The sequence below is a fragment of the Protopterus annectens genome, chromosome 11.part0, assembly GCF_019279795.1.
Source record: "Protopterus annectens isolate FY-2018-M chromosome 11.part0, PAN1.0, whole genome shotgun sequence".
In the NCBI taxonomy this organism is placed as follows: Eukaryota; Metazoa; Chordata; order Ceratodontiformes; family Protopteridae; genus Protopterus; species Protopterus annectens.
The window spans coordinates 302,923,993-302,948,314 of NC_056745.1; the positions used below are offsets into that span (position 1 = coordinate 302,923,993).

General features: G+C 41.8%; 1 protein-coding gene across 1 annotated transcript in view; it reads left to right on the top strand.

The window, feature by feature from the left end:
* The window catches only part of LOC122814936 (CUB and sushi domain-containing protein 3-like), an 811,796-nt gene that overhangs the window by 318,092 nt on the left and 469,382 nt on the right, over positions 1 to 24,322 (top strand). The window contains exon 6 of the mRNA XM_044087197.1: positions 21,945 to 22,124. Coding sequence (XP_043943132.1) covers positions 21,945 to 22,124 — 180 coding nt within the window. The remainder of the gene's footprint in view (positions 1 to 21,944; positions 22,125 to 24,322) is intronic.

A 24,322-nucleotide genomic window follows, 5' to 3' on the forward strand; every position in this document is an offset into this window, starting at 1 on the left:
TGTGTTTTTGGCTTTTAAAAGGACTGTTTTCACCTGTGTGTCTGTGATTTTTGGGACACTACACTTTTCTGGTATTGTTGTGGGCCCTTTTGGAGGTGAGAGGGGGGTGAAGTTTGCACTGAATCTATCTGCCAGGATGTTGGCAATATCAGTAGGTTCAGTATATTTTGTGCTATTTTGCACTAGTTCAGTGCATATCTGTGAGTTGCCACTTTGATTCTTAACATAGCTAAAGAAGGCTTTGTGATTATCTTTTGAATCCTTGGCTATTTTTCTTTCGAAGTTAGCCTTGGATGATTTCATGAGGGACCTCAGTTTCTTACTGATACTGATCAGGGATGTCTTTCCTTCTTGGGATTTGCTTTTTTTCTGAACTAGTTTCCTCCTTCTGTTGTATAGCCTGTTAATTGCAGGGGTCCACCAAACTAGTTTCCTTCTCTTAGAGGAGTGAGTCTTGGTTTTGCTAGGATGGCACAATCCATGCATCCTTGTAGGTGCTCATAGAGTGCATTTGTAAAGGTTTCTGCATCTTGGGCAGCATTATCCTTTAGGGTGGGGGCTGTGAAACTTACCATCTTTGTCTTAAGTAAGGTGAAGTTTGCTTTAGAAAAGTTTTTTACTATGGTTTCCTTAGTTGGGGGTGGTGGTGGGGAGTAGACATCCATAGTGATTAGTTTATGGTCTGATCTAACCAGTGACGGGTTGACCTCCGGTGTGGAACACCTGTCACCCATGTTGGTGATGACCAGGTCCAATATGTTTTCACCTCTGGCAGGGGAGTTTACCCAGCTGATAAAGGCTGTTTGAGTTGATGAATTCCAGGAAGCGCTGGGCCTAGGAATTTGTACTCGAGTAGTTATACCAGTAAATGGTAGGGTAATTGAAATCACCCAATATCAGGGTGTTTGGTAGGACTTTCATGTTTTCCAGTGTCTCCAGAAAGGTGGAGTGGTGGTCCTTGGTCATGGAGGGTGATCTGTAGCAGGCCACAATTTGCATTGCAGATTTGCCCTATGTTAGTTGCACATGGATGATCTCAGAGGTATCATGCTGCGCCACTAACCTGAAGGTGTAGGTATCCATGATGAATATGGATACACCTCCTCCTTTTGTGATTCGGTCTGTGTTCTGTGGCCGAAACGTGTGGTATGAGTTGTGGCCTGGTAGTGCTGGGGTGCTCTCTGGAGCCTTGAACCAGGTTGCAGTTACTGCACAGATGTCGATGTTCCCCATACTGAGGAGTGCTTCGAGCATGTGCATTTTGAGATTTAAACTCCTGGCGTTGAGTAGCATAACCCTCAGTTTTTTGTTATTTGTGCTGTTTACAGAGGTGGGTCTGACTTTTGAACCTTTCCTAAAAAAGGCACTATGGGGGCAGCAAGCATTTTCACTGGGTGAGCATGGCTAACACACAGACTATCCTAACCCATCACTGAAAGAACATTTCTGAAAGAGGATTTTGGCCTATTGAAAACTGTTTTTTCTCTTGACTTGAGATAAGGATGCAGACAAAGAAGGCTTCAATACAGGAAAATGTTTTCATCAACAACATTACTATCTGAAATACCTGCTTGCAGCAAGGTAGAGCTTCTTTTAAAGAACCTAATAATTTATCTCCTCCGGGCCGCTGCGGTGGTGCAGCAGTTAGCGTTGCTGCCTCACAGCAAGAGGGTCTCCAGTTCGATCCTCGGCTGGGGGTGCCCTCTGTGTGGAGTCTGCATGTCCTCCCTGTGGTCGCATGGGTTTTCTCCAGGTGCTCTGGTTTCCTCCCACATCCCAAAGATATGCTGAAGGTAGATTGGACACTCTAAATTGGTCCTAGGAGTGAGTGTGTGCATGTGTGTGCCTTCTGTGGAAGGTTGGGTGCTGGGCTGTCACTCAACACTGTAAAACTCCACTACCAATCATGAATGGACAGGTGATCTGCTGTGGTGACCCCTAACTGCGAAGAAAAAGAAGATTAATTAATCTCCTCCATGTCATGTGTACTAAAGCAGTGCTGCTCATCATCTAATTTTCATTTGCTGAAGGATTATCCATGTTTTCTGGCCATCCTAGAAATGCTGCTTTAGAGATGTAGAATGACAGGCAGGCACCATATTCACATGTTGTCTCTGTACCATTGCTTCTAAAACACTGACTTTGGTTTTTGCATATCATTTGTTTGCATTTAGGTCAATAAATCTGTGCATTTTACTATGGATCTTTGATTTTTTTACATTCTTTATTTCTCTTTGTCATGCAATTTTCTTCTAAGTTTGTTTCCTTCTTTTTACACTATTCATTTACATTTCTCTTCAAGTTATAAGGAGATCCTGCCAGCAAATTATCTGAACCCCTGTAGTATCTGTTACTATTACAGAGTATAAATTGTCATTCAAATATCAGTCAGTTATTATAGTACCCTTTCCTCACAGCAATAAGTTGGCACTGAACAAAGTTATTCTAGGACTGACTGATATGGCACACTTCTATCCAGACTGCAATCCTGTGCTGCCGTTTTCTTATTTCTGCACATTATTCTAATGCTTGAATAGGGCGGCCACAGTGGTGCAGTGGTTAGCATTGCCGCCTCACAGCAAGAGGTTCTCCGGTTCGATCCTTGGCTGGGGTGCCTTCTGTGCGGAGTCTGCATGTCCTCCCTGTGGTCGCGTGGGTTTCCTCCGGGTGCTCCGGTTTCCTCCCACATCCCAAAGACATGCTGCAGGTGGATTGGACACTCTAAATTGGCCCTAGGTGTGCATGTGAGTGTGCCTTCTGTGGAAGGTTGGGAGCTGGGCTGGCAACTCGACACCGTAAAACTCCACTGCCATTCAATGTGCGGACAAGGTGATCCGCTGTGGCGACCCCTAACCGGGAAAAAGCCGAAAGAAGAAGAAGAAGAATTCTAATGCTTGAATACTTCCAGTGTGTTAATGTTGTTTAGTTGTTTAGTCAAATCTAAATCTTTGTGACCTCAAGGACTTTAGCACTTCAGGACTGGCCGTGTAGAACTACGTGTAGAACTACTTTTTTACATGATAGCAGATTTATATTCATGACTTGATCTTGCTTCCCCTTCTTCTTTTGCCTTTGATCTTTCCCACTATCTGTGTCTTCTGTGTTCACATTATGAGGCAAAAGTATTTAAGTTTTACCAATACTATCAGGCCTTCCAGTGGACAGTTACTTAAATATTGACGGATTATTCTTCTTGCAGACCACGCAACCCTCAAAAGGTTTCTCCATCACCAGAGTTCAAAAAACATTGATTTTCTTGCATACAACTTCACTTATAGTCCAGTTTTCACAGCGACATATTACTATGGGAAAATGTAGTTTTGATTATATGGACTTTTGTTAACAACGTGATATCTTTGTCCTGGTCCCCTTCAATAAACACATCACATCGAATGACATTTGACAACCTTTATTAAACTTCCATAACATAGCTTTGATCACCAAAATTTATTAATTACAACTGGACATAGTATAGTTGATTCTAATCACAGCATATACGTCCTTGTAATGTTAATTAGGACAATGTACCTACTCATCCTGCCCCAGTAAGCAGCAGCCATACCTCTGGTTGCTTACTTTACTTATGAAGCAGCGTCCAAGACTCACTTCATATCCCATTTATTGAATTACCCATCCAACTGAGTAATTCAGGATGATATGACCTTACTCATCCTGACCCAGTAAGCATCCATACCTCTACTTGCTTACTTTACTTATGAAGTAGCATCCCCATCTCACTTCATACACCATTCATTGAATTACCTTCCAACCAAATAAGCAGTGTCCTTAACTCCGCTTGCTTATCTATTCAGCAAGCATCCTCCAACTGCTCACTTTCCTTTCCCCAAATCCTCGAAATAAACATCCAAACACCAGAGGTGGAACAGAAGAGGGCAAGCCTGTCCCTCTTCTCCACCTACCCTGACTGATAAAATAACCACGATCCCCACCAATCCACCAATAAAAAATGGGGGGGGGGGTAGCAAGTTCATGCAAAAATGTGTTTACTTACCCAGCTACACATGTCTAAGCCCCTTAAGCCCCTCCCCACCCTTACCTCATTTCCTCTCAATCATCCATCTTTCCATTTAACCCTTTCATCTCCCCAACCCACTTAACTGCCACTAATATATCAATCTAACCCCTATTGAAGATGTCCCTGGACAAATTGGTTTGTTGCCAAACCTCATTTGTCCTGGTCACCCTCAATAAACACATTACACCAGATGACATTTGACGGCCTTTATTAAACTTCCATAACATAGCTTTGATTACCAAAATGTATTAATTACAACTGGGCATAGTATAGTTGATTCTAATCACAGCATAAACATCCTTGTAATGTTAATCAGGACAGTAAACCTACTCATCCTGCCCCAGTAAACAGCGTCCATACCTCTGTTCGCTTACTTTACTTATGAAGCAGCGTCCAAGACTCACTTCATATCCCATTTATTGAATTGCCCATCCAACTAAGTAATTCAGGATGATATGACCTTACTCATCCTGACCCAGTAAGTAGCATCCATACCTCTACTTGCTTACTTTACTTATGAAGCAGTGTCCCCACCTCACTTCATACACCATTCTTTGAATTACCTTCCAACCTAATAAGCACCCTCCTTACCTCTGCTTGCTTATCTATTCAGCAAGCATCCTCCAGCTGCTCACTTTCCTTTCCCCAAATCCTCGAAATAAAATACCAAACAGAGGGGGAACAGAAGAGGGCAAGCCTGTCCCTCTTCTCTGCCATCCAGCCTGACCAGGATGTTCCCCCTACCTTCTACCCAAAATTGTTCAACCAACTACCCCCCCCATAAAAGGGAGGTTTAAGCCAAGCATCATTTGGTGTACCCATCATCTGTAAAGTAATGCAGCCAAATCCTTCCCCTGTACTTTAAAGCCAACAAATCAGGTGTACCACCTGCATCTACTCCCCAAGTCACATGCTCTCTATCCCCATGTATATGCCCTGATGGCCTACCAATGCAATTCTCCTGAAACCAATCAATCATGACCCATCCTGCCATGGCCACAACCTGACTGCTCATGATACTTCCTCCCACTCACTAGGCATATCTTAATGCTGTTCCTCCTTTAACCATGCTCAGAAGGGAATTCTGTAACTCCAAACTTTAATGACTTGACACCGATTGCCATAAAACCAGAATTTTATGAAAAATGGCTCAAAACATAAGGCCAAAATGTGGACATTCTGGAACTGTACAATAGACGTATGTGCCTTTACCCAAGTTCCCCATGAACTAGTTCCTGAAAACTCACCTGTGATGCCTAGCAATGAAGTACTCCAGCAACATATTATACGTAAAAGGTACACTTCCACAATACTATGCTCCTGATTAATGGGTCAACTGCTTTGAAGCCCCTCAAAACCTGCCTAACCTTAAACATCCCCAAAATTCACTACTTCCTAATGACAGTCCTGGCCAGAAGCCTAGCTACAGCACTCAAACTAACCTTACCCCCCCAAACTTGTGTCTTCCTAATGACCACCCTAACTAGTACTCTAGTGAAAGCTGAATAACATCCTTAATTTGCTGCTTGTCCTTGATTTTTCCCTTGAACCTGTTCTTCCCTTATGTTACTTATGCAGCTAGTAAGGAATTAAAACCTGACCCACTTCTGCAAGACTCCAAAAGCATGCCTTGCTTAAGCCTTCTAGCTCCCAGATAAACACCCCATTCCTAAACTATATCGAAAACACCCACATACCTACCATGCATCTTGAAACCCTACCTACAAATTCACCCAAAGCACAAGTAACATGGTTCTCATGCTACTCTGTCTAAAACCTTAACCTGGTATGTGACATTACCAATACCTACTTGAGGGACAGATTTGTCAACCCTATGATACCACACCTTAGGACCCAACTCCAACATTCTGTCAAACAAGACACATCATTGGCCCTCTACAAACACAATGACAACTGGATGGGTAACTAATTGTACCCCAATAGTTCCACCCATACAAACCTGAGGGTTGAACTTGGCTTGTTGGTAAGAGCCCTAGAGCTGTTAGCCTAATAACTCCCTATGCTCCTATGATTGTTGTGACTCAACTGCACCTGTGGGAACCCCACACTCCCCATAAACAATCCCCAATAGTGTTTCACTCTGCCCCCAAACCACCGCTACTTCCTTGTCTCCACACTTTCCAAAGCGCAGTACTCTGATGTGCGTAAATGAATCTGAATAAGTAGGATTTCTTGTGACGTCATTGTGCTGCACTGTAGCCACCAGAGCATCCACCTCATCAGAATTCATTACCTTGCCACTCTGCTCTCTGTACACTGCCCTTTGTGGCTTCATTATGCTACACAACTTCTAGCAACATGGACATCTACTACAACAGCCTCCATCACCTCTTGGGCCTCCTACATTGTGGCCATCAATCGAGGTCCACTCAGCACCTCCTGATGTTTGCTATCCATTTCCTTCAGGCCAAGACTGTTGTTCACTTTACGCTCCCCCACTCAAGCCTCTTTGTGCATCCTCTAGCGACAGGAACCTCCACTACAACAGGCACTATCATCTCTCGAACCAACTTCCTTCATAATTGGCAAGAACTGTCATGAAATAAAATTAAAGCAGAAGTTGGAACATTTGGCATATATGCTAAATCGAGAAATTTATCTGATGAAGGTAAAACACAAGGAGATGTAGTTACCACTCTTACTTTGGGCAAAAGCATAGTGGACAAGCAAGAAGTTTTCTCTTCCCTGGTATTTCTTATTATACTTGCAACACAACATGACCAGAGTCATATGGAAGGTATGCTGCATAGTCTACTGGTTACTACTTAACATGGCAGTGCTTGTAATGGATTACAGGCGAACTTATTGAAGACCTTTAGAGGAGTCACACCATTGCAGAGATGGAAAAGAAAATGTTCCTCTGCAATCACCTCACTGCATTGACTGCATTCATGCCCTTCTGTGAGATGTACACAGATAAGGTTTGAATGTCAGCAGTGATGCCATTAATTTTTAGACCAGTAATTATTCATCAACTGGGGATTCACACATGTGAATGAGTTGCTTGGAGACATGTTTCCTTTTAGTGCTTCTGCATACCTGGATATATTAATGAAGGGGTTGCATGTGTGAAAGTTTCAGTATGGTGCTGGTGCATAGTAAGAATTGTTACTGAAGGGGCCCAGGGTAACACCTCCAACCGTAAGGAAAGAGAAATGTAAATCAACTGAGATACCTAAAACACCTTTAAAGTAACCATATTATTATATAAAACACATTTGAAGTAACCATATTATTCCCTTAATTTTTTTGTATTAATATAATTATATAACCAAATATACCTCAACCCTCCTGTGACCCCGCTAGTTGCCGTTGTTAATAAACCATTTGAATTCTATGTGTCTCCTCATGCCCCCGCACACTTCATGCCCTCACCTTAGTCATACTCTTCGAATGCTCAAAGCAAGAAATCTGGCCAAGGCCACAACCAAATACAAACAAATCACAATTAGTGAGCAAAGCATGCATTATTGCAAATACAGGATGCCTTATTAGGAAGGAGGGAAGTTTCTTTGCTTACCAGTGGGAGTGGGAAGCACTGAGCAGCCTTTTTGTCCGAATTGGTGAAGTTTCAGCCAGAAACTAGCAGTCCATTGGTCGTTTTGGGCCAATTCCTAGCTCCTTTCAGCCCCCTGCTATAAAACACGCTAAACACGCGTTTTCCAGCTTGTACCAACTCAGCACAGATCCTCGTGGTGGCCTGCAGAGTGATCCAAGCAGCAGAGAGCTAAAAGAGTGACTTTCTACCAGATATAAGTATTTTTTGTGGCTTTCCCACTGTTATTAAGCTAGCGACTGCATTTTGCCTGTTTTACTGCTACTTTAAGTGATTTCTGCATTTTACACTGTTTATTGCACTTTAAGTTACTAATTGTTGCAAATTCTTTCTGTAGGCTACACCCTAAAGTGCGCTAGCCGATTTACAGCATTTATAGCATTTACTGTCTGTTTTTTTCCTTATCTCTGTAATAAAACAAAAAAATCTCTTGTTTTCCCGCCTTACTGAACTAGAGTAGTCCAGTTTCAGAGTTGCTGATCCCTGGGCTTTGTTTTTAGTTCCTGTTACTGATCCATTGCCTTATTAGGAAGGAGGGAAGTTTCTTTGCTTACCAGTGGGAGTGGAAAGCACTGAGCAGCCTTTTTGTCTGATTTGGTGAAGTTTCAGCCAGAAACTAGTAGTCCATTGGTCGTTTTGGGCCAATTCCTAGCTCCCTTCAGCCCCCTGCTATAAAACACGCTAAACGCGCGTTAGCGCGGAGTTGCCACTGTTGCACACAAGAGCAGCGGCGGTTAAACTATTCGGGACATCTAAATTCCACTCTTCAAATTTTCCCTTAGAACTATCTTCCTCGAGCTGTACTGCTGATCTAACCAGCATATCCTATAACTGAAAAGTTCATCTCTACTTGATTCCCAAGTAGACTATTCTCTATCTGTAAAGCCTAGCACTTACTCCTACAGTACTTGCACCTTGATAAAGCACTCTTATTATAGATAGTACCCCACCAGCCTAAAACCCACTTCCCCCAGAGTCCTTTGAAAGTCTCTTTATCTACTACTTCTAGTATGTCGAGGGATCAGTTGCTAGTGTCCTCTCCAGCTCAACTGGTGAACCTGGGAATACTGAGGCAATGTTACAATTGCCTCATGTACACAGACAATCCTCTCCTTCTCCCACAAAACACAAATACATGCGAGAGATGCAACTATATGGCCAAACTGGAGGCTGAGCTCTCTCAACATAGGACTGGCAAGACCAGACAGGAGGAGAAGGTAACCACACACAATACATACCCAGTCACACATGGTACCATCACAACTTCAAATCATACACATACTCACACAAAGACATACTCGGAGGCTCTGTTCAAAAATTTACCAAAACAGCAGAGGCCACCAAAGCAGACACCCAAACAACTACCACCTCACGACCCAACACATGCAACACATAGACCACACAGTCAGAGTGTCAAACAGTCACAGCCCTTAAGGCCAAACAAAATGCCAGACACACTTGTCATTGGTGATTCCATAGTCAGACACACTGACGTCCCGCTCACCAGACTGAGTAAGGAGAAGGTCACAGTAAGCTGCCTGTCGGGCGCTAGAATCCGCCACATAACGCAAGCACTCAGGTCTCTCAACAGCAGGTATAAGTACGACTCAGTCATTGTCCACGCTGGTGTCAACGACCTGAGACATACCTCCTTGGACTACATGAAAAGGGACATCGAGGAGCTCTCTGATTATGTAGCCCAGGCAGGTATGACCCTGACCTTGAGCAGTATCCTACCTTCACCTAGAATGATGCCACAATACAGTGATAAGATGATCAGCTTTAATAATTGGCTTAAATTCTGGTGTCATTCAAAGGGGATCCAATGTCTGTCTGCCTGGGATGACATGCTGGACAAGCCACGCTGCTTCGCAAGGGACGGCTTGCACCTGTCACCCCTGGGCTTCCGGATATTGGCAAAGGCTTTTGCCACCCCCATAGTGCCTTTTTTAGGCAAGGCTCAAATTCTAAACCTACCACCCTAGAACACCAAAAAGGAAAAAAACTAAGGGTAATGCTGCTCAATGCCAGAAGTCTCAATATCAAGATGCACGCACTCGAGGCCCTTCTCAATATGGAGAACATCGATGTCTGAGCTGTGACAGAAACCTGGTTCAAGGCTCCTAAGAGCACCCCAGCACTAACAGGTTTCACCTCATATCATGCGTTCCGGCCCCAAAATCCGGACAACACCAAGAAAGGAGGGGGGGTGTCCATATTCATAAAGGACACCCACACCTCAAGGTTGGTGGCAATGCACGATGCATCGGAGACCATCCAGGTGCAATTAACCATAGGCAAGACTGCTCTGCAATTTGTAGCATGTTACAGGCCACCCTCTCAAACTCAAGAACCTCACATGGCCTTCCTGAAAACATTGGAGGGATAAATGTATCTCCAAACACCATCATACTAGGTGACTTCAACTACCCTAATATAGACTGGGAACACTACTCAAGCCCGAACACTCTAACCCAAAGATTCCTGGAGTTCATAAACTCAAATGCCATGGAACAACTAGTCACCATCCCCACAAGAGGAGAAAACATACTTGATCTCATCATCACGAACATGGGATCAAAATGTTCAACACCGAAGTATACCCCTCACTGGTGAGATCAGATCATAAACTAATCTCGCTGGAGGTCCTCATCCCGCCCCACCTGAAACAAAAAAGACCACAGTGAAAAACTTCTCAAAAGCCGATTTCACACTTCTAAAACTAGTGTGGTCTCCTTTAAGGCCCCTGAGCCAGTGGTAAACATTACTCAAACTGCTGAATCACTTACAAATGCCTTCTACCAGCACCTACAGGACTGCATGGATCAGGCAATCCCAAACAAAACTAAGACTCTCTGTACCAAAGGCAAGCATCCAGTCTGGTGGACCCCAGCCATAAACAAGCTCTACAACAAAAGGAGGAAGCTACTACAAGATAGAGCAAAATCCTTGAAAGGTAAGACACCTTTGATCATTATAAGTAAAAACTAAGAGCTCTCATAAAATCATCCAAGGCAAATTTTGAGAGAAAAATCGCCAAGGACTCTAAAGACAATCATAAGGCCTTCTTTAGCTATGTTAGAAACCTAGGAGGAAACTCCCAGATATGCTCAGAATTAGTTCAAAATGATGTGAAAATTACTGAACCTACACACATTGCTAACATACTGGCTGACAGGTTCAGTGCAAACTTCTCCCATCCCCAAAAGAGAGATATCTATTCCAGAGGGTTGTAGGCCCCCAAACATGTCCAACCCGCAGCTGAGAACTGCCCTCACTAAGGCAAAAGACACAGCATCCATGGGACCGGATGGTGTCCCCGGCTGTGTGCTTCATGAACTCAACGAGGAATTAAACCCACATTTAGGACAGCTGTTTAATCTTAGCCTCACCTCAGGATACGTACCCAAGGAGTGGCGCACGGCGACTGTGGTCCCACTTCATAAGGGCGGTGCCTCCACAGACCCTGGAAATTACCGCCCCATTAGCTTGACAAGCCTTATCTGCAAAGCCATGGAGAGGATCATAATGGAACTCATAAATAAAGACATAGGGAACTTGCAGACTTTGGATCCAACCCAGTTTGGCTTTGTCAAAGGCAGATCCTGCCTCTTAAACTTGGTTGACTTTTTCGAGACAGTCACCAAGGCCATTGATGAGGGAAAGGCAGTCCATACAGCCTACCCCGACCTGGCAAAGGCCTTCAACACAATACCCCACTCAGGTATCATCGAAAAACTCATCAGCTTGAATGTAAACCCATACATCACAAGATGGGTTGCAAACTGGCTAAGTGACAGAACCCACAGGGTCAGAGTTGCTGGAGCCATGTCAGACTCAAAGCCTGTCACAAGTGGTGTCCCACAGGGCTCAGTCCTGGGTCCACTCTTGTTCGGCATCTACTTTTCTGAAGTACAAGCAAACACAGGAGGGTTATGGCTGACAAAGTTTGCAGATGACTGCAAACTGGGCGCCATAGTCGAAAACACATCTGACACAGATATCCTCCAGAAGGGCCTCACAGAAACGGATAACTGGTGCCAGAGCCATGGCCTGAAGTTAAACGCCAAACAATGCATAGTCATACCCTTTGGGAAAAACAAGGTTACCCCTAGCTACCATATAGGTGGCAATCCACTGAGCACAGAAAAAGTCATCAGGGATCTGGGGACCCAAGTTGACAGTAGCCTTCGTTTGACACTCATGTTGCTAAAGTAGTTAGGAAAACCTTCTATATCGCCCACCTGATCATGAAGGGATTCACATCTAGATCAAGGGAGGTCATCGTCCCCCTGTACTCATCACTCATTAGACCTATGATTGAGTACAATGCCCGTTCGAATGTATCTGACCAGACACCTGCTGCAGCTTGAAAGGCCCCAAAAGTTCCTCACCAAAAGGATAACGCGTCTCAAAATATGTCTTATGCTGCCCGACTGAAAGAACTCCAGCTCTATTCAGTCTCATACCGCTTGCTCAGAGGTGACCTGTGCCTGACATATAAGGCCATGTCAAACCCAGATTTGATGAATATGCTTCACCTCAAAAAATCTAGATCCCTCAGAACCACAAGGGCGGGAGACTTAAACCTTGACACGGTTATAAATAGAATGTGCTGGAGGGACAGATTCATCACCCAGAGACTCCCTATGCTGTGGAACAAAATCCCGGTACATGTGAGGCAGAGCACCTCGCTGGCCTTGTTCAAGAGGAATCTTGACCAATGGATGGGAGATCGCAGATATACTCCAGGGATTACTTCAGTGTCACTGCTTGACAGAGACACAGAAAAATTATAGGCATAGTTTTTATTCAAACTAAAGGGGTGGCGAAAGCCACATAACTATGGGCTAGGCTTATAAGTGCCCTTGGGCAGATAGCCTAGTATGAACCTATGAACCTATGAACCTATAAACTCACCATGTCACTAAAGAACAAACATTGAATAATGTGAGACCAATGTCCAACACAAACTCAAAATGTGTAAAATGGGTTACCTGCAGTATGAAGTTCAAACACACATATCTGTCATTTTCTAACTTCTGACATCAGTCAGATGCCATTAATTTGCCCATAAGCTCACAGTAACTCTGTGCTGTATTTGTTGCAATAAGAATTGGGGGAAAAAAAATTTAGTACAAGACACAACAAGCAACTGCATCTGACTTCATTAGCAAAAGCAGGTTAATGACCAAACTTGTAAGCCCTGTTGTCTCTGCAGTGCCACTAGCAATTCTGTGATGACTTTGTTAGACTTCCACTACCTGTCTATCTTTCTTAGCATCTTTTCCAAATGCTTCACTTGAGCACCATATGTAATAAACCTTACTGGACCGTTATTGATTCTTTTCACTATACCAGAACCACCACAGGGACAAACTACCACAGTGACAGATTTCCAATGCTGCTCTATACTTAAAAGCTACTAGAGAACCAGGGACCACGCTGGCCTCCAAAAGGTGTGAAGTCGGAAACTCAAATGCACATCACCACCCGGTGGCTTCTCTCCTTCTCACAGTGATTCACTAGACAATCACAAGGTTTTAGAGCAGGAGACTAAAGTTATGAGGTGGAAATGTGAACCAGCGAAAAGTACCAGTCTTATTTTTATTTCCTACTACTATTCTGAACCACATCTTTATAGCATAATATTGCCATTTAAATTCTTGTTATGTTTATAACAAAATTTTTGGGGTGTTTGCAACAATACCTTTGAGTTTCTCATCTACAGCTAACACACTGCAATTCCTATTTATTATATTGCATAATGCTTTACCAGAAATCCTCTCACCTCAGCAATCCCTACTGTGACAGAGCAGTGGACCCTTGGAAACGTGACAGAGCTAAACCACGATCCTCCACACAAGGAATCAAGTGCCCCCCTCCCCTGAATTGCCAACGATTTCCAGAAACTGCACTTTAACAAGGATGAAACAACCTCTCAAACGGTCAGTCCCGAAATCCAATAAACTCTAAACCCGGAAAACAAAATCCAAGCCAGGGACATTACTCAAAACTTTCTGCACCTACCCTGAAAGCTAGCAGAACTCACAAAAAACTCAGGGCTGACAAAATAACCATTCTTGCCTTAGCATGAATTTGTGGAAGGGTAGGACAATCAAACTCAAATGTCTGTCCTCCTTGGCAACTTTGATGTGCAATGATTTACCACTCCTCATAAAACCACACAAGGCACTAATCTGGACATACCTTGAAACTCTGAACCCAAGAGGCATACTCCTCTAACTCCCCTCCCTTTCTGTGAAAAGTAAGAGGTACTGCTCCACTCTACTGGCAAGTAGCACTACACTGGACAAAGTTGTAGCTAGTGGGGAAAAGGGGGTCCCACAAAGAGTGACACCATTCAAATATCGTCCGTACAAACTTAAGAAGTGGAAGGAGTCACAGGTATTGTGCCAGTAAGGTTTTCTTAAGAGGTATAAACTGTGAGTCTCCAATCTCTGTCAATATTTATGACTTTTGCCCTCAAGAGCTGTGAATAATCCGTCAGAGAACCCCAAATAAGAAAGGAACAAAATACGATGCAAACACTCGGACATGCCATGAAAATGTAAATTACTTTTTTTTTTATGTACTAATACCCTATTAACCTATGAATCATTCCTACTAACATAATCCGGTGGGAGGATGCATCTCTGTTAACACCGCAACCCTCGACAGTTAGGCACACCATGCGCATGCGCCACCCCGGGCCATCACTCGTACGCAACCAAAGCCCACAAAAAAACTTTGAATAGTAGGAACAGCCCTCAACAATAATCCCACATGCAGTACTACTGAAAGCAAAACCTCCCCATCCCTCCTACTCAAGGGAAGCACATCCAGCAGGACTCTAACCATGAATGTAATGAACAGCATCCTTCACCCAGTGAGACCCCTGACATGCTGAATTCCAAGTACATCCACCAATGTACCCCGCCCCTGAAGTACTGTACTTATTGTGACTCGCGGGACAGCAAGCTGTATTTGACTGGAAAATATACAGGACTGCACTCACAAAGAGCATTAATACCATCCACTACAACTACCTCATTGCAATCATCACTAACATGGCAAGTTGCCATAAACCATCCTAACAGACCATGACAACTAAGCCGAGGCAACAGCTCACAAAAACCCCAATGGAGAACAAACTGGCAACTATAGCACTTGACCTCTTGGCCCAAATTCTGGACAGCACCACCCTCTATTCCTCAAATAATGGGGGAGATTCACGAAACCTCACCTTAGGGACAAATTTAAAACTGTCTGACACTTTAAAACAAAAGGAAAGATTTTGCCACCATGCATAACCTAATCCTCCATAACTTGCCACAGAATCCAGCAACCACACAGTCTCAAGTAACAGGCAATAAAAAGAGATTTAAAAAATAAATAAATAAATAATTATATTTCCTATACAAGCTACCTGTATCCTACAATCAAAGCCCACCAGTAACCCGAGGCCTACCTGTTCTACAGGAATACCTACAGGTCGTCTCGGATATAAACTTGCCTTAGCAAGTTCACGCCACAATGTGATTACTTATCCAGCTACACTTGTCTAAACCCCTTTCACCCCTCCCCACCCTTACCTCATTTCCTCCTAATCATCCCTCCTTCCATTTAACCCTTTCATCTCAACAACCCACTTAACTCCCATTAATATATCAATCTAACCCCTATTGAAGATGTCCCTAGACAAACTGGTTTGCTGCCAAACCTCATTTGTCCTTTAAAATTTTATCCAGATTTTCTGTTAACATTCTTTACAAAAGCAAATATCTTTTAGTTTCCTGGCTGCAGTTGCCATCTGCTGAAATATATGACCCCAGAATAATAAAATATCTCACTGTCTATACTTCCCCATCTATCTGCAAAAATGAGGATAAATGACATAATTTTACTTTTTGTTTTATGTTGAACAACAAGCCAGCTTTTGCACTTTCTATGTTCAACTTTATCAACAGGCTATTCAGTTCTTCCGCGCTTTCAGCTATTAGGTGATATCAGTAGCATAGCTGAAGTTGTTAATATTTCTGCCAGAAATGTTGATTCCATTATGTAATTCATTTAAGCCGGAAGTTTACATGATATATTCTATACATAAACTGAATAAGCAGGGTGACGATATAGAGCCTTGTTAAACTCTTTTCCTAATCTTGAACCAGTCAGTTACTTCATATTTGGTTCTGTTGAATTTTTTTTTTCTGCGTACAGATGCAACAGGAGACAAATAAGATGACTTTGGATCCCCATTTCTCAAAGAACTTACACAGTCTATGTTCCACATAGTAAAAGGATTTAGATTTGTCAATAAAGCAGAATTAAATATTTTTCTCGACTTCCAGGCTTTCTCCATTATCCAGCGGATATTGGCAGTTTGACCTCTGTCCCTTCTAAAATCAGCTTGCATTTGTGGCAGTTCTTAGTCCATACATTACTGGATTCTAGATTGTGGCAACTTGAGTATTACCTTGCTAGTATGTGATGAAAGTGAAACTGTTGGACAGTTCTGGAAAAAAATAATGTAAACTTCTAACCTAGCTTGCTACTACTGTATGTTGCACAGCTGCAGTTTTCTCATTTTGGTCACGACTTTTACTTGTTATTATTTATTACTCAGATTAAGGTATTTGCAGTATTGTTCATTTGCAAATAGCTGTTTGGATGAAAATGAGATTATATAGAGCCATTACACCCATAGCAATTGTCCTAGTGTCAGAAGGAAAGAGCTAAGCATGAATAAATATGCAATGCGTTATTTAAGGTAATTGTGATGGGCAGGCTGTAAAAGCAGAACAGTAGCCATTTTTTTTTTTTTTTTGGAGTACAGTGTTATGATTGGGATTTTGTCAGGTGATGGTTTCAGCACAGCAAGCAGATAAAGAATTGGCATGCAGAGCCAAGGGGAAAGGATAACTTTCTGATATTAAGCCAAGGGAAAAGGATATCTTCCTAAGGGCAAGCCAAGGGAAAACGATAGCTTCCTGATGGTAAACCAAGAGAAAAGTATAACTTTTTGAGAAAATGAAAGAGAGAGAGAGAGTGTGTGTGTGTGTGTGTGTGTGTGTGTGTGTGTGTGTGTGTGTGTGTGTATGTGTGTGTGTGTACATTTTCATAAGGGGTATGTGAAAAAAACACTATTTTTGTCATTCTGTCAGAGAAATATATGGCAAGGGAAGAGGAAGAGAAAATGTCACCAAGGAAAAGTTACCTCTGGTGGCCTATTTAGCAATGGGAGGAAATTTTTTCTTTTTTCGGTGAGTTTTTTTTCTGTGTATTAACAAACAGATTGGATTCTACTTTGCCCCATTCTGAAGCAGTGACCTGGAGAATATTTTAGTGTTTTGTATATGAGCTATATTAAAAACTCTCTACTGAAATCCAGTTCCCCTGTCTGCTACCATTTTCCCAGTTCATTTTCTTGTATTTGTTTACACATTTTAAGCTGCAACATTCTTGTAATGTGCTTTTCTCCTTTAGCAATATGTCAGTAAACCTTTTTATGCGTTCTGTGTGGTTTATTTCTTTATTTTATGTTATTTATTTATTTATGTACTTATTTATTTATTTAATTATTGTATTTCCTGATAGCTAAAATTTTCTGGTTGCATTATTTAGCTCTCATAGTGACAAACTGAAGAATGTACTGATATGGATGTATGTTTTTTCCAGAAAGTTGGGGTCCCCTGGAAAAGACTTGTAGAAAATATAATGGCTATGAACATGCTTCTTTAAAAGCAGTTCTGAAGTAATTCCTTCACTGTAAAAACAATAGCTGGAAAAATGTATAAACGAGTTGCATTTCCATCTCTCTCTCTCTCTCTCTGTATATGTATACACGGTTCTACTTCATAACATTGAAACCATAACATTGAAAATTCAAAACAATGAAAACCCAAAACATTGAAAACTCAGAACATTGAAAGTGTGCTTCATAACATCAAAAACTACATTTCACAAGTAAATAAGATCCCCTCCACTTACAACACCACCTAACTAACAAACACACTTTCTACCACATTTCTTCAGTGGGGCAAGCCCCCCCCCCTGCACCCTCATTTGGGGCTCTGCCTCCCACACACCCCCGTAAATTAAATATACCAACTCCAAGATTGCACTACAGAGGAAAAAAGTTGATTTCCTAACCTCCGTGTATTTTGATTGTGATACAGTGAGGTTAGGAAATTAATTTTTTTACACTGTAGTGCGATCTTGGAGTTGGTATATTTAATTTATGGGGTATCGGGGGGCAGTGCCCTCCACATGGGGGGTGCAGGGGGCCTTGCCCACCTGCAGAAATGTAGTAGAAAGTGTGTTTGTTAGTTACGTGGTATTGCAGGTGGAGGGGATCTTATTTACATATGCATTGTAGTTTTCAGTGTTATGAAGCACACTTTCAATGTTCTGAGTTTTCAATTTTTTGGGTTTTCAGTGATTTGGGATTTAGATGTTTTGGTCTCAATGTTATGAAATTGAATGTTATGAAATTTCAATGTTATGAAGTAGAAACGTATACACACATATGTATGCACACATGTATTTATAGGTAAAAGTACACTCATACATACATATATACAAAGCTGTATGTATATATGCATTTCCAAGAGTGTGTGTGTGTGTGTGTGTTTGTGTATATATATATATATATATATATATATGGGAAAAATGTAACTAATTTAAAGATGTTTCTAGCTATTGATCTTGGCCTGAAAAATGATTTCAGAACTGATGTGTGTGCATGTATATGTCATGTTAAATCTGAGTTTTTGACACACTTTGGTTGACAAAATATATGGTCGATAGTAGTGTAAGATGAGACCACCCCTATTGTAGGAGAATATGCCCTTTCCCTTGGGATTGTGTGATCTCAGAGTAAGAGTAAATAATTAGCAGGGGGTGTGGGGTGTGCGAGAGATGTATGCCTGTGTATGCATGCATGTATTTGTGTGCACACACACACACACACACACACACACACATATATATATATATATATATATATATATATATAAAGTCAAAGTAAACTTTATTGTCGTTCAGATATACACAGCAGTGCAAGCTGAATGAAATTGTGTTGCTTTGGTCCCCGTGCAAGACATAACAATGAGCACATAGTTTGAATGACAGCAAGACTAATGCACATACAGTAATAATTAAAATACCAACAACACAATAAACTACCACAATTGGACAGGAAGACATTAGACAGTATTATACTAGTAGGTGTTGCAAGAGTATGACTTCACATTGTGGTTGCTTAGAATATTGCACTTCATCAATTGTAGTATGATATATTCTGATGTTCATATTGCACATGTATGGAGTAGTGACTCACTCCTGACTATTGTACATTCAGGAAGTAATAGCATAAGAAATCAGGCTAACTCTACCAGATACTGAGCTAATTTGCCAGAGTGATTACTATAGCTGATATTTCATAGCATGTGGCATACTGATCTAATTATTCGCTGTCATGCCTGGCATTCAAGTTCAGCAGCCTTATGCATAGAGGGAAGAAGCTCCTGTTCAGTCTAAATGTTTTGAAGTGTAAGCTGCAATAGCACTTGCCCTAGAAAAGGCGGATGTGCATGCCATAGGCAGGGTGAGTGGAATTGTTGATTATCTTCCTTGATCTTCTGACACACCAAATGTCATGCAGATCATCCATTAATGGGAGTGAGGAACCAATGACTTTTTCCACTGCCCTCACTAGCCTCAGGAGAGCCTTACGGTCATATGCTTTGCAGTTACCATACCAAACTATGATGTTAGTTGAGAGGATGTTCTTCATGGTCCCCCTATAGAAGGCTTTGAGGATGGACTGAGACAGGTTTGCCTTCCTCAGTTTTCTTAAGAAGTGCAGATGTTGTTGTGCCTTCTTCACTGAGTGACTAAAATGAGTCGATCAGGATAAGTCATCTGAGATGTGCACCCCCAGGAACTTGGTGTTTTTGACTCTTTCCACTGCCACCCCCTTAATTTTCAGAGGTTGATGTATCTCCTGAAGTCCACTATTAATTCTTTGGTCTTGCTTACATTGCTTTAGCACCAGCCTATGAGATGCTCCACTTCATCCCTGTAGGGTGTTTCCTCACCATTTCTGACAAGATCTATGACAGTGGTATCATCTGCAGACTTGATGATTTTGTTGGATTCATGCTTGGCCATGCAATGGTGTGACAACAAGGTGAACAGCAAAGGACTCAGGATGCAGCCCTGAGGGATACCCGTGCTCACTTGAATACTGATTGAAGTGTTATTTGCCACACATACTTTTTGGTTTCTGTTGATGAGAAAGTCCAGTATCCGGTTACATAAGGGGGTGTTGATGCCCAGCTGGAACAGCTTTGATATCAGATTCTGGGGGATGACAGCATTAAAGATGGAACTAAAATCAATGAACAACATTCTGACATTGTTGTCCATATCAAATCTGCTGAAGTAGGTGTTCAGTTTAGTTTGTTCAGAAATTCTGTGTTGTCATCACATGGGGAGGACGCAGGCCTGTAGTCAGTTATAGCTTGAATGCATTGCCAAAGATGTGTGGAGTTCCTTTGGTCAGAGAAGTGTCCCTGAATTTTACATCCATTGATCCTCTTAGCCTCCTTTATACTTCTACTTAGATTTGTTCTGGCCAGTTTTAGTGAATCCTTGTTATATGATTTAAATGCAGCATGTTGTGCCTTTGGAAGCTCATATAATTCACCAGATAGCCAGGGTTTCTGATTAGCACTCATGGTGATACATTTGATGACTGTTACGTCATCAGTACATTTTGAAATATAGGCCATTACAGATTCCATATACTCCTCCAGGTCAATATTGTGGTTCTTTTCAGGTGCCTCTCTAAAGACCGATCAGTTTGTACATTCAAAGCAGTCCTCTAGTGCGTGCCAAGACTACACCCTCAGGCCATATCCTTACTTGTTTGGTTGTAGGTTTGCCTCATTTCAGCAGTGGTGTGTATGCAGGAAGCAGCATGATGGCCAGATGGTCTGAGCTGCCCAGATCTGGATATGGTACTGCTTTGTAGACCAGTTTTACATTTGTGTACCCCTTATCCAAAGTTCACATGTTGATGGTAATGGGGTAATATGGATTTCAAGACAGATTGATTGAAATCACCTGCAATTATATGGGCAAACTTAAGGTTCTTATTCTGGAGGTCATTTATTGACAGATGTAGAATGTTCAGTGCCACATTGGTATTAGCACTAGGGGGGATGTCAACAGCTGTTATACTCACTCCATTGAATTCGCTAGGCAAGTGGAAGGGTTTGCATTTTAGTGACATGAACTCAGTGTTCTCTGAGCAGTGAAAGGAGATTATTTCACAGTTTGTACACCAGTTGTTGATATACGTACAAACACCCCCTCCTTGAGATTTGCCACAGAGAGATTGATTTCTGTCAGCATGAAATAATGACATCCCCTGCCTATATATTGTACTATCATTTATACTGGAGTTCAGCCAAGTTTCAGTGAACACAAGTAAACAACTATTTCTCACCTTAGATTGTGTGGAAAGATCCATCCATAAATAGTCCATCTTGCTCTCTAGTGAGTGTACATTTGCCAGCAGCATGGAAGGAAGTGCAGGTCATAGGTTCATAGATTAGTACTAGGCTAACTGCCCTTTAGGGCCATTTGAAGCCTAGCCAGTTACCCCACGTGAGAATCAAACCATGCACCTTGTGTCTTTAAGGTAAACATCTTAACCATTATGTCATTCTCCCACCCCAAAATAACTTGCCTGTCTTGGTACTCAAACCGTGAATGCCTGCATGTAAAGCCAGGACTCTAACCACTACACTATCTTAGCTTAGGTCTGTGTGTTTTAGTCTGGCCTGAATTTCTAATCTAGTGCGTCTCCTTGATTTTTCACATATTTTCCTTTTAGTATGTTTCCCCATGTTTGACTGTCAGCTGGTTAGACAGGTTTGACAGGTTTCTGCAGTTTTTACCATGTTCCAGTAAGATTCCAAGCTGTGGGAGTTCTTGGAGTGTGTTTGAGTTTACAGGCCTCTCCTTTAGCAGTTGATCAAATATGCAGCACAGCGAGATATGAGCTTGGATTTCCAGAAGAATTTCAGCATTGTAGTTAATCATAACTTCTTTTCTTTCCCTTAAATCTGTTTTTTTTTCTGTTGCTTCTGACGAAAAACAAGACAAATAGTGCATTTTTCTGTGGGGATCCAAAGCAGCCACTTTGAATATATTAAATATATACACTTTTTATCTGTGTGTATTTGTGTTCATCTGCTGATACTGTGCAGTCAGAATAGTGCCAGATATTGTTATTGATTTCTTTGCTTTACTTTACAGCTCACAGCTGCAAGGAACCAGAGACACCTGTCCATGCAAATGTAGTCGGAATGGACCTTCCTTCTCTCGGATATACATTAATTTACACCTGTCAGCCTGGTTTCTTCCTAGCAGGAGGATCAGAGCACAGAGTGTGCAGACCAGAAGGGACATGGACTGGAAAGATGCCAATTTGTCAAGGTTAGTTTTACAGTATTTTAAGTACCATGTTGTACTCTTAACTATCTCTTGTGCGTATCATACTTGTGTTCCTTGCTGGCAAGAAATTGTTTAAATGCTGCTTCCTCAAATTAAATCACTCAAAATGGAATTAAAAGAAATGTGCCTTGTTGTTTAGCCTCCTTATCATCCTAGAAAGATCTATCCCCATTCTCACTGAACCATTCTCCTGCACGTACCTCAGTAGGGTCTCTGCAAGATCTGGTAAATCAAAGCATTATATTTAGATGCACCCACATTCTGTTTTCTGTAACCTCCACTAGAGTTTTCCAGATGTTCTCAGTTTCCTTCTGAAGACCAATGCTGGACTCCTACCAGTAAAGGTACTAATAGGCACATAAAACACATTTTGTAGTCATAATTGTAATGGACTTGCTGTTTTGATTCCTGCTGTCTGAATGGCTCTGTCTCTTGTTGCATGCCAGCTTGCGCACACCTATATTTGCAATTATTTTGAAGGAAAATGCAATTTCTTGTCATGCCAGTAATTTTTTGTACATCACATTAAGTAAGATGATATGTTCCCTCCCACAAGACAACTTGCATGAAATGATTACCATACTTTGTGCTTCTTTCATTAAGGGTCCAGAAATAAACTACTGTCTTCTCAGACTTGCTTAACATTTAACAAAGTGATCAGGCTGAGGAGATAAAAAGCACTTTTTACTCATCTAACTAAAATGCTTAAAACATTAAAAAAAAAAAAACTAATCTACTAACAAAAGAATCCAGTAGCTGTGAAGGCATAGAAGAGAAAAAAGAAATATGGCAAAAGGCTGAAAGCATTAAGAACTCAAACGGAGGCAGTAACATCCCCTAAAACCATTAATTTATCCCATTATTACTGCTGAGGATCCACTATACACTTTGTTCTCCAAAAGAGGGATGATAAAACAGTAACTGAACATCAAAGGAATAAACTCCAGCTGTGATACTTCAGACTTAAACAAACAGACCACCTCATTTGTTAGTAACTTCCTTGGATCCATCCAGAATCATATTGATAGTGAAGAAAGTGGCAGATCCTAAGAATATCACATTTGATGCAACAGTAAATTATATAGGAAAATTTCTCAGATGGCCATTAGAGAAACCTTCTTTTCCTAGTAGAATGTTGGTGCAGATGAAGTTCATAGGTTCATAGGTAGGTACTAGGCTATTGGCTCTAGGGCCTATATAAGCCTAGTCAAAAAGGTACCCTGGCTTTTGCCACCCAAGAAAATTATTTTCCTATGCTCCTGTCGAGCAGAGCCACAGAGGTGATCCCTGGGGTGAATTTCCTATTTCCCATCTAATCATCAAGATTTTTCTTGAAGAGTGCTAATAAGGAGCTTTGTTTGATAAAGATAGTTTGTTCCAGAATATGGGAAGTCTCAGCGACAGGAATCTGTCCCTCCAGCATGTTCTGTTTATTGTAGTGATAAGGTTTAGGTCCCAAGAGCATGTAGCTCAAAGGGATTGGGATTTTTTTAAGTGGATCATGTCCAACAGCTCTGGGTTTGACATAGCTTTGTATGTTAGGCAGAGATCGCCTCTGAGTAGGCGATATGTGATGGAGTAAAGCTGGAGTTTTTTGAGACGGTCTGTGTAGGGCATCTGTTTGAAGCTGGTAGTCCTATTTGTGAGGTATTTCTGTGGCCTTTCCAGTTGTTGTAGATGTCTTGTGAGGTACATTCCAAAAGGGGCATTTTACTATAATGGGTCTAATGATTGCTGAGTAGAGGGGAACAATGACCTCTTTTTTCCTGGATGAGAAACCTTTTTTTATGAGGTGTGCCATGTAGAAGGATTTCCTGACTAGTGTGGCAATGTGATTATCAAAGTAGAGACTACTGTCCACCTGTGTCCCAAAGTATCTTATCAAACTTTTGGTGTTAAGTAGACTACCACCTACATGGTAGCTCATGGGTACAGAGTTTTTACCAAAGGGGATAACAATGCACTTTTTGGCATTGAGCTTGAGGCCATGGTTTTGAAACCAGGCATCTGTTTCTATGAGGCCCTTTTGTAGGATGTCCAAATCGTTAGATGTTTCAATTATGGATCTTAGTTTGCAGTCATCTGTGAACTTCGTTAGGCAAAGGCCTTCTGTGTTAGCCTGTACTTCAGAAAAATAGATACCAAACTGGAGAGGACCCAGGACTGAATCCTGTGGTACT